At 47.8% G+C, this 13,067-nt stretch overlaps 1 protein-coding gene across 1 annotated transcript; it reads left to right on the top strand.

Moving 5' to 3' along the window:
- The first annotated feature begins 352 nt into the window (after positions 1-352).
- LOC120296932 (zinc finger protein with KRAB and SCAN domains 7-like) lies at positions 353-12,913 on the top strand. The gene is made up of 6 exons (XM_039318994.1): positions 353-506; positions 2,586-3,292; positions 5,035-5,134; positions 6,249-6,331; positions 9,362-9,497; positions 11,650-12,913. The coding sequence occupies exons 2-6, from the start codon at positions 2,708-2,710 to the stop codon at positions 12,885-12,887; spliced, it is 2,142 nt and encodes a 713-aa protein (XP_039174928.1). The 5' UTR covers positions 353-506; positions 2,586-2,707; the 3' UTR covers positions 12,888-12,913.
- Positions 12,914-13,067: the final 154 nt, after the last annotated feature.

Raw genomic sequence — 13,067 nt, 5'->3', positions numbered from 1 at the left:
CAAGAAGCAAGGGATGGAAACTGATCAAGGAGAGAAGCAACCTAGAACTAAGGAGAAATTTCCTGACAGAACAATTAACCAGTGGAACAACCTGCCTCCAGAAGTGGTGAATGCTCCAACACTGGAAGTTTTTAAGAAGACAATGGACAACCATATATCTGAAATGGGATAGGATTTCCTGCCTGAGCAGGGGGTTGGGCTAGATGACCTCCAAGGTCCCTTCCAGCTCTGTTATTCTTTTTCTGTTATTCTGATGCCGCCGGTGAGCCTCTCTGTCGCCCGGCCGGTCCGAGACAGTTGCGGGGAAGGAGGCAGAGCGACGGCCGGGCGGGAGGGGGCGCCCGCGGGCTCCCTTCCGCCGATGCAGCGGCGGAGCGTCAAAGCGAAGCGAGGCAGGGATTGATGGGCGCAGCTGCGGCCGCGAGTCCCGGGGGGGCCCCCAGCGCTCGCACGCCCAGCGGACGGCGCCGGGGAGGATAGGAGCCGCGCGGGTCCCGCCGCTGCCGGTACGGGCCGGGGCTGCTGGGCGGGCAGAACAGGGCGGCCTCCAGCCTTGCAATCCTGCGCGGGAAAGGCGGCGGGTTGCTCCGCCGGAGCTGCGGCAGAGCAGCGGTGCCCCGGGAGGCCTCCGCCTCGGGGATTCCGCGCTCCCACCCACCCCCCTCGTCCGGCATCGTCCCCGGAGCCAAAGGAGCCTGGGTGGGTTGCATTGCATTGCGTTGCGTTGCGTTGCATTGCATTGCACACCAGAGCATTGAGCCGCGCGCCTCGCTCGCCTTTCCAGCGCAACGGTGCAGGCCGGGGGTCTCGGCGGTCCGGGGAAGACGGGGCTCTGGGAGGCAAAGGAGGAAGGGGCGATCTCCCCCCCCCATTTTCTGTCCGTCTCTCCTGCGGGTGGTCGCCTTTGCAGGGCCGGCACCGAGCTCCTGCCTGGGGGTGGGGGGAGGCGGTGAGTGCGCAGCCCTCCGCATTCTTGACCCTTTTTGGGGGGGGCAAGAAGGGGGCAGGCTGACCTAGCCGCTTGCACTTCCCTTATGTCCCCCCACCCTTAATATAGGTGCGGGGAAAGAGCCAGGCTTTAGAAAGGGAGAGGATATTTTTAATATTTTCCTTTGTCCGAATATGATGCACATTAAAAAAAAGGGTGGTTTTAATCCCCCAAAGCAGTTAAAAAAAAAAAAAAAAATCCAAACTTTTAGTCTTTGAAGGGCCTATCTGTGACATCTGCCTCTGTGCACGTTTGTATGTTTGTATGGTAAAAAAAGTAGCTTGCTATCTTTCAGCTAAAAGGGAAAAATGTCTGAAATAAGTCTCTCCCGCCCAAAAAAGTTAAAAGTTTACTGAGAATTAAGAAAGTGAATTTTGGATTGCAAATCTCTGCCGCTTTTTTTTTTCGTCCAAATTTTTGGTTAGTTCTTTAACTTGTGTATTATTCTTGTACTATGGTATATTGTGCTACAGGTGATTAATTCTGAAAATTCATTTAGCCTAGATTTTGGAGAGCAGAAGAGAAAGCACCCAACGAAGAAACAGAAAAAAACAACAACCCCACACCAGTTTCAAATATTGTAAATACAAGCATGCTAGTCTGGTGTAATCTTTTCTAGTTTATAATCTTTCGAATTAAAGCCATTCTGCCTTCCCCTAAAGCAGACATGTCAAACACAAAGCCCGGGGGCCAGATGGGGCCCGTGAAGTGGTTTCATGTGGCCCGCGAAGCCATCCTGGAAATAGTGAGGGAATGTCCCCACTGCTTTGGCCCTGGCCCAGGCCAGCCGGGAGCCAATGTACAATTTTGTGGTGGCCATCTATGCTGAAACGCATTCAGTCTTAGCTCCACAAGGCCGTCTGGCAACAGCGAGGAACCAGCCCCTGGCGCATCGGCCCCGTCCCCTGGGTGTATGCTGGGGAGGTGTCACCCTTTGTGAGAAATGAAGAAATGCACCATCACCTGGAAGTGGCCAGCAAATGGCCCTCGCCTACTTCACATATCCAGCTTGGTGGGCTCTGGGGGAGGGGTTGCAGCAGGCTCTTCCAGTGGACCGTGCTTTGGTGCTTGCCTCGGTCCCACCCCCTTCTGCCAGAGACCCTCAGATCTGTCCCACTCCTGTCCAGGCCCCCACAGGCACCCTTGACGCGAATGATGTAGAGCTGGCCATGCCCACCCAGTAGGCCACACCCACTCCAGCCATGCCCACCCAGTAGGCCGCACCCACCCTGGCCGCCTTCCGCTCCCCCCCCCCAGGACAACCGCAGTGCTGATGCGGCCCTCAATGAAATTGAGTTTGACACCCCTGCCCTAAAGTGAAACATTATTTAGCATCAAGCATTATTTAGCATCAAGGACTGTCATTTTGTAAAGATTTTATGTTTATTTCTAGGAGTAAAGTTGCATGTTAGGCCAGACAAGAAATTGATACAAGAGGATAAAATAGCTCAGGAGGTGGTTTTAGAATCAGACCAGCTGTATTTCAGAATTACTTTTGAAAACAGGATTCACAAAGTGAATTTCAGGTGTCTGCTCTGCTATATATTCTCATGATATTCTACCATGTGGGCTGATTTGAAAATGTTCTATATTGTAGAAGAACAGACTAGAGGAGAAAGAACAAGCAGGGCCAGAACTGGCAGAAGAACCAAACATTGGGGCAGCTGAACCTCAGTTTACATCTGGGAGACCAAGATCAAAGGAGACCCATTCGTTGGGATGGAAGCGCGCTGGGAAACGCAATGGCAACAATTCCTCAAGACGCTTCAACCCTCTCATTGCAGAGGAGGAAATCCAGCAAGATCAGGGAATTCTCCCTGGGAGGATCCCAAGGCCTTCCTGGCCTCCTTCGAACAGGTAGCCACAGCCTGCCGGTGGCCCAGAGAAGAGTGGATGGTCCATCTCCTGCCGGCCCTTTGTGGAGAAGCTGAAGAGGCCTTTCGGAGCCTGGACACCCTTCATCAAGGGGATTACGAGAACGTAACGGCCGCCATCTTGAAAGGGGAAGCCGTGAAAACGGAGGCCCAGCGTCAGCGCTTCAGGCAGTTCTGCTGCCAGGAGGTGGAAGACCCACGGAGGGTTTACGGCCACCTCCGGGAGCTCTGCCACCAGTGGCTGAAGCCAGAGAGACACACCAAAGAGGAGATCCTGGAACTGCTGATCCTGGAGCAGTTCCTGGCCAGCCTCCCTCCAAAGCTCCAGAGCTGGGTTCAACCCAGGAGGCCGGACACGTGTTCCCAGGCGGTGGCTCTGGTGGAGGACTTCCTGCAGAGCCAGCAAAGGACCAAATCAGAAACACGTCTGGTATGATTTGCGGATATCAACCTTGGTGTTTTTTTAACCTGTGGTATATTTGGGCATTGCAAAGACCTGCAGTTACAGCCAGTCCTTGATTTAGGTGGTTCAACGTTACGATGGACCCCTCCAAAGGGACTTACAATCTGATTTTGAAGTCCCCTCACTCCCTGGTCACGGAACCACGTTTCGGACCCTTGGCAACCGGTCCACTTTTACAGTGGGTTTGCAGCATGCTGTGATCAGGTGACCACGATTCAGGTGGTTTTGCCAGAGCCCATGTTTCCTCCTGGTTTCCAGCAAATACCGGCCCACAGCGAACAGTCGGTTCACTTAACAACCACTGCAAAAAAAAAAAAAAGTGCAGTCTGGTCATGTGGTGACCTGCTTTAAGACCATCACAACTTAATTGCTGTAATTGCCAGGCTCGATTATGGTCATAAATCGAGGACTAAAGAAATCGAGTAGAACAGTTTGCCCTCAGAAATCGTGGGCGCTCCATCACTGGAGGTTTTTAAGAAGAGACTGGACAGTCACTTGTCTGAGATGGTATAGGGCAGGGGTAGGCCACCTTGGCTCTTTTATGAGTCGTGGACTTCAACTCCCAGAATTCCTGAGCCAGCATGGCTCAGCTTGGAAACCTCTCCCTTTCCCCTCAGCATGGCTGGCTCAGGAATTCTGGGAGTTGAAGTCCACGAGTCATAAAAGAGCCGTGATTGCCTACCCCTGCCCTGGGAGTCACGTGATCACAATTCAGGCACTTGTTTTGATACCTAAGGCGGGACTAGAACTCAACAGTCTCCGGGTTTCTAGCCTGGTGCCTTAACTGCTAAACCAGGGGTAGGCAACCTTGGCTCTTTTATGACTTGTGGACTCCCAGAATTCCTGAGCCAGCATAGTTCAGCTTGGAAACCTCTCCCTTTCCCCTCAGCAGGGCTGGCTCAGGAATTCTGGGAGTTAAAGTCCACGAGTCATGAAAGAGCGAAGATTGCCTACCCCTGGGATAGGGTCTCCCGCCTGAGCAGGGGGTTGGACTAGAAGACCTCCGAGGTCCCTTCCAGCTCTGTTCCAATTGATTGATTGATTATCTCTAGTCACTTGCAACTTAATGAAAGGAAAAGGCACCTCTGAATCATTGTCACTTCCTATTGACTGTAGCACTTTTGAGAGAGCCAGAGTTTTAGGGCTGATTCCATTTACACCAGATTTTTTTTTTTTTCATATTATTCTGTAACTCAGCGGTTCTCACCCTATGGGTCGGGACCCCATTTGGGGTCGAACGACCATTTCACGGGGGTCGCCAAACAACGCAGTTGGCCATTTTTTCCCCCTTTTCCTTAGCTGTGCTACTCCCTTTTATTCTATTGGCTTTTGAAAGCCAATAGAATAGACTCTCTTGAATAGAGTCTAATTCTATTGGCTTTCAAAAGCCAATAGGAATTGTCCAGGCTGTCTCTGCCCTGCTGAGCCCGCCAAAAGTCCCATTCTGCAAACGGTGCTGCACCAGTTGAGTAGTCCTCGACTTACGACCGGTTGAGTAGTCCTCGACGTACGACCAGTTGGGGGGGATCGCGGCATTAAAAAGGTTGAGAACCACTGCTGTAACTGAACTGACCTCATAAGACAAAGAAACCAGTCCAGCAGGGGGCTGGACTAGAAAACCTCCAAGGTCCCTTCCAGCTCTATTCCCTATTCTGATTCAAACCCCCCCCCCCCAAGATTATGTTAAAATCTATCCCTCCTTCTTTCAGGACCCCCCAAATAAAGAACTGGCTGATTTTGAACAGGCAGAGGAGGACCCCCTGGAGTCTATGAAGAGAGAAAACGTTGAAGTGGAGATCAAAGTGCCAGGTAAGAATTATAATGCAGGAATGCGTCTCCTTCTGCGTTGGCATTTTTGAGTCTTTTAAAACTGGGCAGCCAAAACCTACATTCAAAGCTCTTGTAATAGTGCTTGATTCTGTCTTCTGGAAGAGAAGATTTTCAAAGAAATGCACTTTGTCCAGATCCATGAGAATTGGACTAGAACAGGGGTCCCCAACCTGTGGGTGGCAGCCCGGTAGTGGGCTGTGGCCTTCTGGCCACCAGGCCGCGGGACAGGCTGGCCAGTGTGCATGCATGTGTGCGCACACCCCCTCACTTGTGGTAGCGCTGTGGCCATGAGGTGCAAAAACACCTCCACTGTGCCTCAGGGCGCAAAAACAGGCCGCCGCTGCAATGCGAGGCGCAAAAACGGCCGTCGACGCACCACAGGGCGCAGAAACAAAGCGCTGCACCATGCAAGAACAGGGCAGGGCCAGTGAGTATCACGCAGGCATTAGCCCCGCCCCGTTTGCGGCATGGGCATGCTCACGGCCCCGTGCATGTGCGCGCATGCATGTAAAATGCTTCCCCCTCCCTTTTCCTCCGTTCCGCCAACCGACAAAGGTTGGTGACCTCTGGACTAGAAGATACGGTTTACCAGTCCTTTGATTTGCATCGCAAAGTACCAGTTATTGAATTTTTTTTCCTTGATTTGGCTGAGTTATTTGAACAGTGCAGAGAGCTCCATGAATCCCTCGGCTCCTCCATACGTTGCCTGGTTTTCCTCATAAATTCAAAAGGATTTAAATTCTCAAACAATTGAACCAGAGCTTGGTAGGAATACTAATTTAAAAAAAAATCCATTGCTTTCCTTAATGGGAGGAGGATGCAAGGAAAACTGACTGATGGGGATTTGGGGAGAGGCATTGCCTCACTCTTGGAACACAAGACACATCCTTAGCTCCTGCGGGGGATCCCTTCCAATTCGGTTATTCTGATTCTTAGGCATAGAATCCCCTACACTTCTTCCTCTTAAATCTCACATTGCGTCTGCAAAAATCTCTCAGCAAGGAGAGGCCTTTTAGGCTGCTACGCACCAGCCACTTAGACTAGAAGCCACATACAAATTCCCCTGCTAACGTCTGCCTTCCATCACCTGCAGGCCATGGAACCAAATCCCCAACTCACATCAGCTCGTTGCTTCCTCTGGAAGGACCTGGAATGGTCCAAGGTGGGCTGAAAGAGGTAGGTCCTGCTCTGGGTGGGGGGGATAGTTTTTGGGCCAGGTTTGAATATGATGCTATTTACGACATTTCTGACTAGAATTCCATTCGTTGGTCCTGTTAGCAGGGAGTTTATTTCCAATTGATCTCTGCAGATTTGGTGAAATGTCTTCTGCAACGTATAAATCCCAGGATGATACGCAAACTGGCCTTGAAGTTCAAGAAAGCAGAGTCCTCGACGTACGACCGCAATGGAGCCCAACATTTCTGTTGATGAGTGAGACACTTGTTAAGGGAGGCTGGCCCCATCATACGGCCTTTCTTGCCACCCGCTGTTAATTGAATCCCTGCGGTTGTTAAATTAGCAACATGGTTGAATCTGGCTTCCCCATTGACTTTGCTTGTCAGAAGGTCACAAATGGTGATCACACAACCCCCCCCCCAGGACATTTGCAATCGTTATAAATGTCAGTTGCCAAGCATCTGAATTTCGACCACACGATCATGGGGATACAGCGGCGGTCATTGAGTGTGGGAAAAAAAAACAGGTGTAAGTTCCTTTTTTCAGTGCCGCCATAACTTTGAATGGTCACTAAATGAAGTGTTGTAAGTCAAGGGCCCCCTGTATGTAGAAACGCAGCCCAAAGTTATACAGGTAGTCCTTGAGTTATAACTGCCCATCGCAGTTCTAATTTGTGAATCGTAAAACAGGTCGGTTATGGGGCCAGCCTTATTTTGCAACTTTTTTTGTGTGTCAGTTGTTAAGCAAATCCATAGCCGCTAAGCGAACGCTATAATTGTTAGGCCAGGGGTAGGCCACCTTGGCTCTTTTATGACTCGTGGACTTCAACTCCCAGAAGTCCTGAGCCAGCCTGGCTCAGTCGGAAACCTCTTTCCCCTCAGCATGGCTGGCTCAGGAATTCTGAGAGTTGAAGTTCACGAGTTATAAAAGAGCCAAGGTTGCCTACCCCTATGTTAGGTGAACCAATGGTTTACTATGGGCCGGGGTTTGGAGAAAACCGTCAGTAAATGTCGGTTTTCAGCAAAGGCATTGTAAATCAAGGTCATATGACCATGGGATGCTATAAATAGCCATAAATGCAGCCTGGATGATGAGCATCCCAAGTTTGGTCACATGACTGCAGGGGAGGGGCAACTGTTGGAACTTCCGAGTCGTAAATACCCCCCCCATAGATCTCTCAAAACTTTAAACATTGACCAGTCATAAATTGAGGACTACCTGTGATAATTTTGTGGAGAATAAATTGTACAAGAAGTCCTCAACTTACAACAGTTCATTTAGTGACCGTTCAAAATTACAAGGGCACAGAAAAAAGTGACTTATGACCCTTTTTCTGCAGTTACAACCTTTGTAGCATCCCCACGATCATGTGATCAAAATCCAGATGTTTGGCCAACTGGTTCATACTTATGACCGTTGCAGCGTCTGGGGGGGGGCACACGTGATCACTTTTTGTGACTTCCTGACCAGCAAAGTCAATGGGGAAGCCAGATTCACTTAACAAAACCAGGTTACCAACTTGAAACTGCGGTGATTCATGAGTTCGGTTGCCAAGAGTCCAAATTTTGATCATGTGACCACGGGGGATGCTACAATGGTCGTAAGTGTGAGAAATGGTCCTAGGACACTTTTTTTCAGTGCCATTGTAACTTCAAACAGTTACCAAATGAATGGTTGTAAATCAGGGACTACCTGTATTTATTCTTCTCTAGCATTCCGCTTAGTCAATTGTTACTTAGAGTAGTTACGAGTCAATTTGCAATTAATCCCATGGGATTGGTTGAAATGTCTCCTTCAGATGCACAGCCTGGGATGATGCAACAGGCAGGAAGATTCCAGAGCAGTTGCTCTCCAAAATACAACAGATGAGGAATTTCTGGAAAAAAAACAAAAAAAACCACCAGTGTATACCAGTGATGGCGAACCTTTTAGAGACCGAGTGCCCAAACTGCAACCCAAAACCCACTTATTTATTGCCAGGTGGGCGTGGCCCACTGGATGGGCGTGGCTGTGGTGGTCATGGCAGACTGGGTGGGTGTGGCCAAGGTGGGCGTGGTCACCTCCATGTTGCTCATGGAGAGGGACACCTGTGGGGGCTGGGCAGGGTTGGAGGAGATCCAGGGGGTCTCTGGCAGGTGGGGTGGTGGGTAGGAAGCTCGTCTTGCAGGGTGAGGCGAGGCAGGGTCGGGGTGCCATTATCTCAGGGCAAGGCAAGGCAGGGGCCGGGGCAGTTTCTGCCTGACACCATCGGCCCCCGCGCACAGAGGCCAGCGAGCACATGGGGGCCGACAGTGTCCGTCAGCAGCCACAGCCTGCCGGCCCCTTGACCGGCGCACTCTGGGGCTCTGCAGCCCGCCACCAGCAGTTCAGAGAAGTGCCCACAGAGAGGGCTCTGAGTGCCCCCTCTGGCACGTGTGCCATAGGTTCGCCATCACTGGTGTATACCATCAAATCTGGGGCTGTTAACGCCACCAAAACAATACAGATAGTTCTGACTTACCAATCACAATTGGGACCAACAACTCCATCACTAAGTAACATAGCCGTTAAGTGAAATATCATACGATCGCACCTAATTTGCAACGTCAGTTCCTGCTATGGTCAGAAAATCTGACGGCATGTAATTGCGACTTGCGACGTCCCGCTGGCTTCCCCAATGACTTTGCTTGTTGGAAATCAGCCGGGAAGCTTGAAAATGGGGACTGCGTACATACGTGCCTGTTACCAAGCACTCAGATCTTGAGCCCGTGACTGCAGGGACGCTGTGATGGCCCCAGGTTTAAGCCGCAGTCATAAATCTCCTTTTTGTAGCACCATCATAAACTGTGAGGGATTGCTAAATGAGCAGTGGATAAGCAAGGACTGCCTACACTGAGATATAGGCTGGTTAACCCTGTTGCAGGAAACATTGATCAGTGGAGTGAATATAGTATTGCAATTAACGGTTCTGGTTTTGGCAATGAAGATTTATTGTGAGTTTTTGGTGACAGGATCTGATGGGAAGGATGTGGTGTCTTCTCCTCTTTGCAGGAGCTGATGGACCTCAAAGAAACAGATGTGCGTTTGCAGGCAGCTAAGCAGAGGCTGACCCTCGCAGCCCACCAGAACGTGGCCTGGCAGGTCCTACAGGAAGAACATGGAAATATAGGTTGTTTAAGTAAGGACGGTACGTATACAGTCCAGCAAGTCTGGGAAACGTCAGCCCACCTATTTGCTTATTTCTATGTACTTATTGCAGATAGGAAAATAGATACATGATTTCTCCTGTAGTGAACTGGGGGGGGGGTTTCAGGAAAAGGTCTCTTCTAATTGTTTGGAAGAACAGAAAGGAGTGATTAAACCTGACCACTTGCTTCAAAAGAAGCACAATCTAGGTATTTTTTTTATGTATTCTTAGTTCTTGAACAAAATTAAAGTACTGGGAAGAGTCGCCATTCAAACAGATCTATCTATCTACCTACCTACCTACCTATCCTCCATTCATATCTATCGTCCATTCATATCTATTTATATCGTCCATTCATATCTATCATCCATATCTATCTATCTATCTATCTATCTATCTATCTATCTATCTATCTATCTATCTATCTATAGCAACACAGTGCTAGGCTGCATTAACAGAGGGATAGAATCAAGATCACGCGAAGTATTAATACCACTCTTCAATGCCTTGGTAAGGCCACACTTGGAATACTGCATCCAGTTTTGGTCACCACGATGTAAAAAAAATGTTGAGACTCTAGAAAGAGTACAGAGAAGAGCAACAAAGATGATTAGGGGACTTGAGGCTAAAACATATAAGGAACGGTTGCGAGAATTGGGTATGTCTAGTTTAACGAAGAGAAGGACAAGGGGGGACATGATAGCAGTATTCCAATATCTCAGGGGCTGCCATAAAGAAGAGGGAATTAAGCTATTTTCCAAAGCACCTGAAGGCAGGACAAGAAGCAACGGGTGGAAACTCATCAAGGAGAGAATCAACCTAGAACTAAGGAGAAACTTCCTGACAGTGAGAACAATTAATCAGTGGACCAGCTTGCCTCCAGAAGCAGTAAATGCTCCAACACTGGAAGTTTTTAAGAAGAGACTGGACAGCCATTTGTCCGAAATGGTGTAGGGTTTCCTGCCCGAGCAGGGGGTTGGACTAGATGACCTCCAAGGTCCCTTCCAACTTTACTACTATTATTATTATTATTATTATTATTATTATCTATCTATCGTCCATTCATATCTATTTAACTATCTATCTGTCTTTATCATCCTTTCATATCTATCTATCTATCTATCTATCGTCCATTCATATCTATTTATCTGTTATTTATCATCCATTCATATCTATCTGTCTGTCTGTCTGTCTGTCTATCTGCCTATCTATCATCTGTCATCTATCGTCCATTCATGTCTCTGTCTGTCTGTCTATCTGTTATCTATCTGTTATCTATCGTCCATTCATATCTATCTGTTATCTATCGTCCATTCATATGTGTCTCTATCTATCTATCTATCTATCTATCTATCTATCTATCTATCTATCTATCTATCTATCTATCTCTATCGTCCATTCATGTCTATCTGTCTGTCTGGCTCAGCTTGAAAACCTCTCCCTTTCCCCTCAGCATGCCTGGCTCAGGAATTCTGGGAGTTGAAGTCCACGAGTCATAAAAGAGCCAAGGTGGCCTACCCCTGGCTTAGGGGCATTCATATTCTCAAAAACTGCAAAACTCAGATAAAGGGGGACATTTGATGGCAGTGAGGGGGAAAAAAAATCAAGCATTCTCCCTACAATGGATGATTGTCCACAAAAGCTGATGGAGTTAGCAGAGATGGCTAAATCGACTGCTTTAATTAAAGAAAATAATACAATAAACTTTGCTTCTACTTGGAAACTGCTTCTGGAATTTGTGCTTGTGGTGGAAAAAAAATGGAACTTTGATTTTGGATTGTGCTGGTTAGACAGATTTGTTGTTATAGAAATGACCAGTATATATTATTATGCAAAAGTAAAAAAAAAGTGAGGCTGTATATTATCACCTTATTCTGTGCTAAAAAGAGTCGAAAGTCAACGGCTTTTTTTCTTTTTCCCTTTTTTCTTACATTTTTTCCTATTCCCCCTTCCCTCCCTGACTTTCCCATTATTTTAATTTTCCTTTGTATTTTATACTTTGATAAACTGATAAAAATTTGTCAGCAGAAGAAAAAAAATCAAAGCATGCTTCATCGCAAATAAAAGGAGATTTAATGCACTTTTTTTTTTTTTTGAAACTGTCCATAAAGCTTCGGGGCATAGTTAAAAGATTTTTCTCTCGCTCTTCTAGGTAACAGAAGGGAGAATAGGGTTAAAGTGGAGAATTTTCAAGGTGGAGAAGATGCAGAAGAGCCATGCAGGAGAGACCCCGTGATAAGCCCTGGGAATCTGCCATCATTAAAAGCTGAAATGGAAGAAGAAAGTTGTGAATCCAATCAGCAGAGATGGAAGCCACCGCTAGAAATGGAGGATACGCACAACAGACTCGAAAAGGATCTTACTACTGCTGTGACAGAAAAGACCAACAAGGGTAAAGTGTCCATGTTCTCCCAGTACGATAGAAGATACCTCTACCAGGTGGAACTAAATCCAATAACTTCTACGGAGAAATTGGAGCAACATCCTCAAAGATTTGAGGACAGCTACCAGCATACTTCAAACATGAATCAAGAGGAGAAACACATGACAAGTGAGCAAAGGGTTGAAATCTCTGAGAATGGAACAGGGAATAACTTGAATGCTTACCTAAGTGACCATCTCGGAGAAACACACAACAATTCTCCTGAATGTGGGAAAACCTTTACGAACACAAACTCACTAAGCAGGTTTCCGGTGTGCGCTCCTGAAGAGGAATGGTACGAGTGTTCCCACTGTGGGAAGGGCTTCAACAAGGCAAAATACTGGAAGCAGCACCAGAAAATTCACACCGGGGAGAAGCCGTACAAATGTTCCCACTGTGGGAAGTGCTTCAATCAGTCGGGAAATCTGAAGACTCACCAAAGGATTCACACTGGCGAGAGACCCTACAAATGTTCCCAGTGTGGGAAATGCTTCAGTCACACCAACTGCTTGAAGATGCACCAGAGGATTCATACTGGGGAGACCTACAAATGTACTCAGTGTGGGAAATGTTTCAGAGAGACGGGAATCCTGAAGAGGCATCAACGGACTCATACCCGAGAGAGACCCTACAAATGTTCCCAGTGTGGAAAATGTTTCAGCCTGTCGGGAATCCTGAAGAGACATCAAAGGACCCACACCGGGGAAAGACCGTACAAATGTTCTCAGTGCGGGAAGGGCTTCAATCAGATGGGAACGCTGAAGAAACACCAGCGAATTCACACAGGAGAGAAGCCGTACAAGTGTTCTCACTGCCAGAAATGCTTCAACGAGAGAGGAAATTTGAAGAGGCATCAGAGAATCCATGCCCGAGAGAGCCTTAACATCATTCAAGAATTCATCCTGGAAAACGACCATATCAATGTTATCAAGGTGGGAAAGACTTCTTCTACAGAGCAAGAATTCTAAAGTGACTTTGAAAAAAAAAACAAAAATCATGCTCGATGGACACACTTAGGACATTCTTAGTAAGTAATGTCTAGAATAGGGATCTCTAAACTTGCCAGCTTTAAGATATCTGGAGTTCAACTCCCATTTCCAATTCTGGGAGTTGAAGTTCACAAGTCTTAAAAGTTGCTAAGACTTATG

Source organism: Crotalus tigris, unplaced genomic scaffold (genome assembly GCF_016545835.1).
Source record: "Crotalus tigris isolate CLP2741 ecotype Arizona unplaced genomic scaffold, ASM1654583v1 scf7180000021815.149296, whole genome shotgun sequence".
In the NCBI taxonomy this organism is placed as follows: domain Eukaryota; kingdom Metazoa; phylum Chordata; class Lepidosauria; order Squamata; family Viperidae; genus Crotalus; species Crotalus tigris.
The sequence above is the reverse complement of the archived record's forward strand: the minus strand, read 5'-3'. Positions and strand labels throughout refer to the sequence as shown.

Coding starts and splice junctions, on each gene's coding strand:
- LOC120296932 (XM_039318994.1), top strand. CDS start 2,708: ATGGAAGCGCGCTGGGAAACGCAATGGCAACAATTCCTCAAGACGCTT. Junction 3,293..5,034: donor CCAAATCAGAAACACGTCTG/GTATGATTTGCG, acceptor TCCTTCTTTCAG/GACCCCCCAAATAAAGAACT. Junction 5,135..6,248: donor AGTGGAGATCAAAGTGCCAG/GTAAGAATTATA, acceptor CATCACCTGCAG/GCCATGGAACCAAATCCCCA.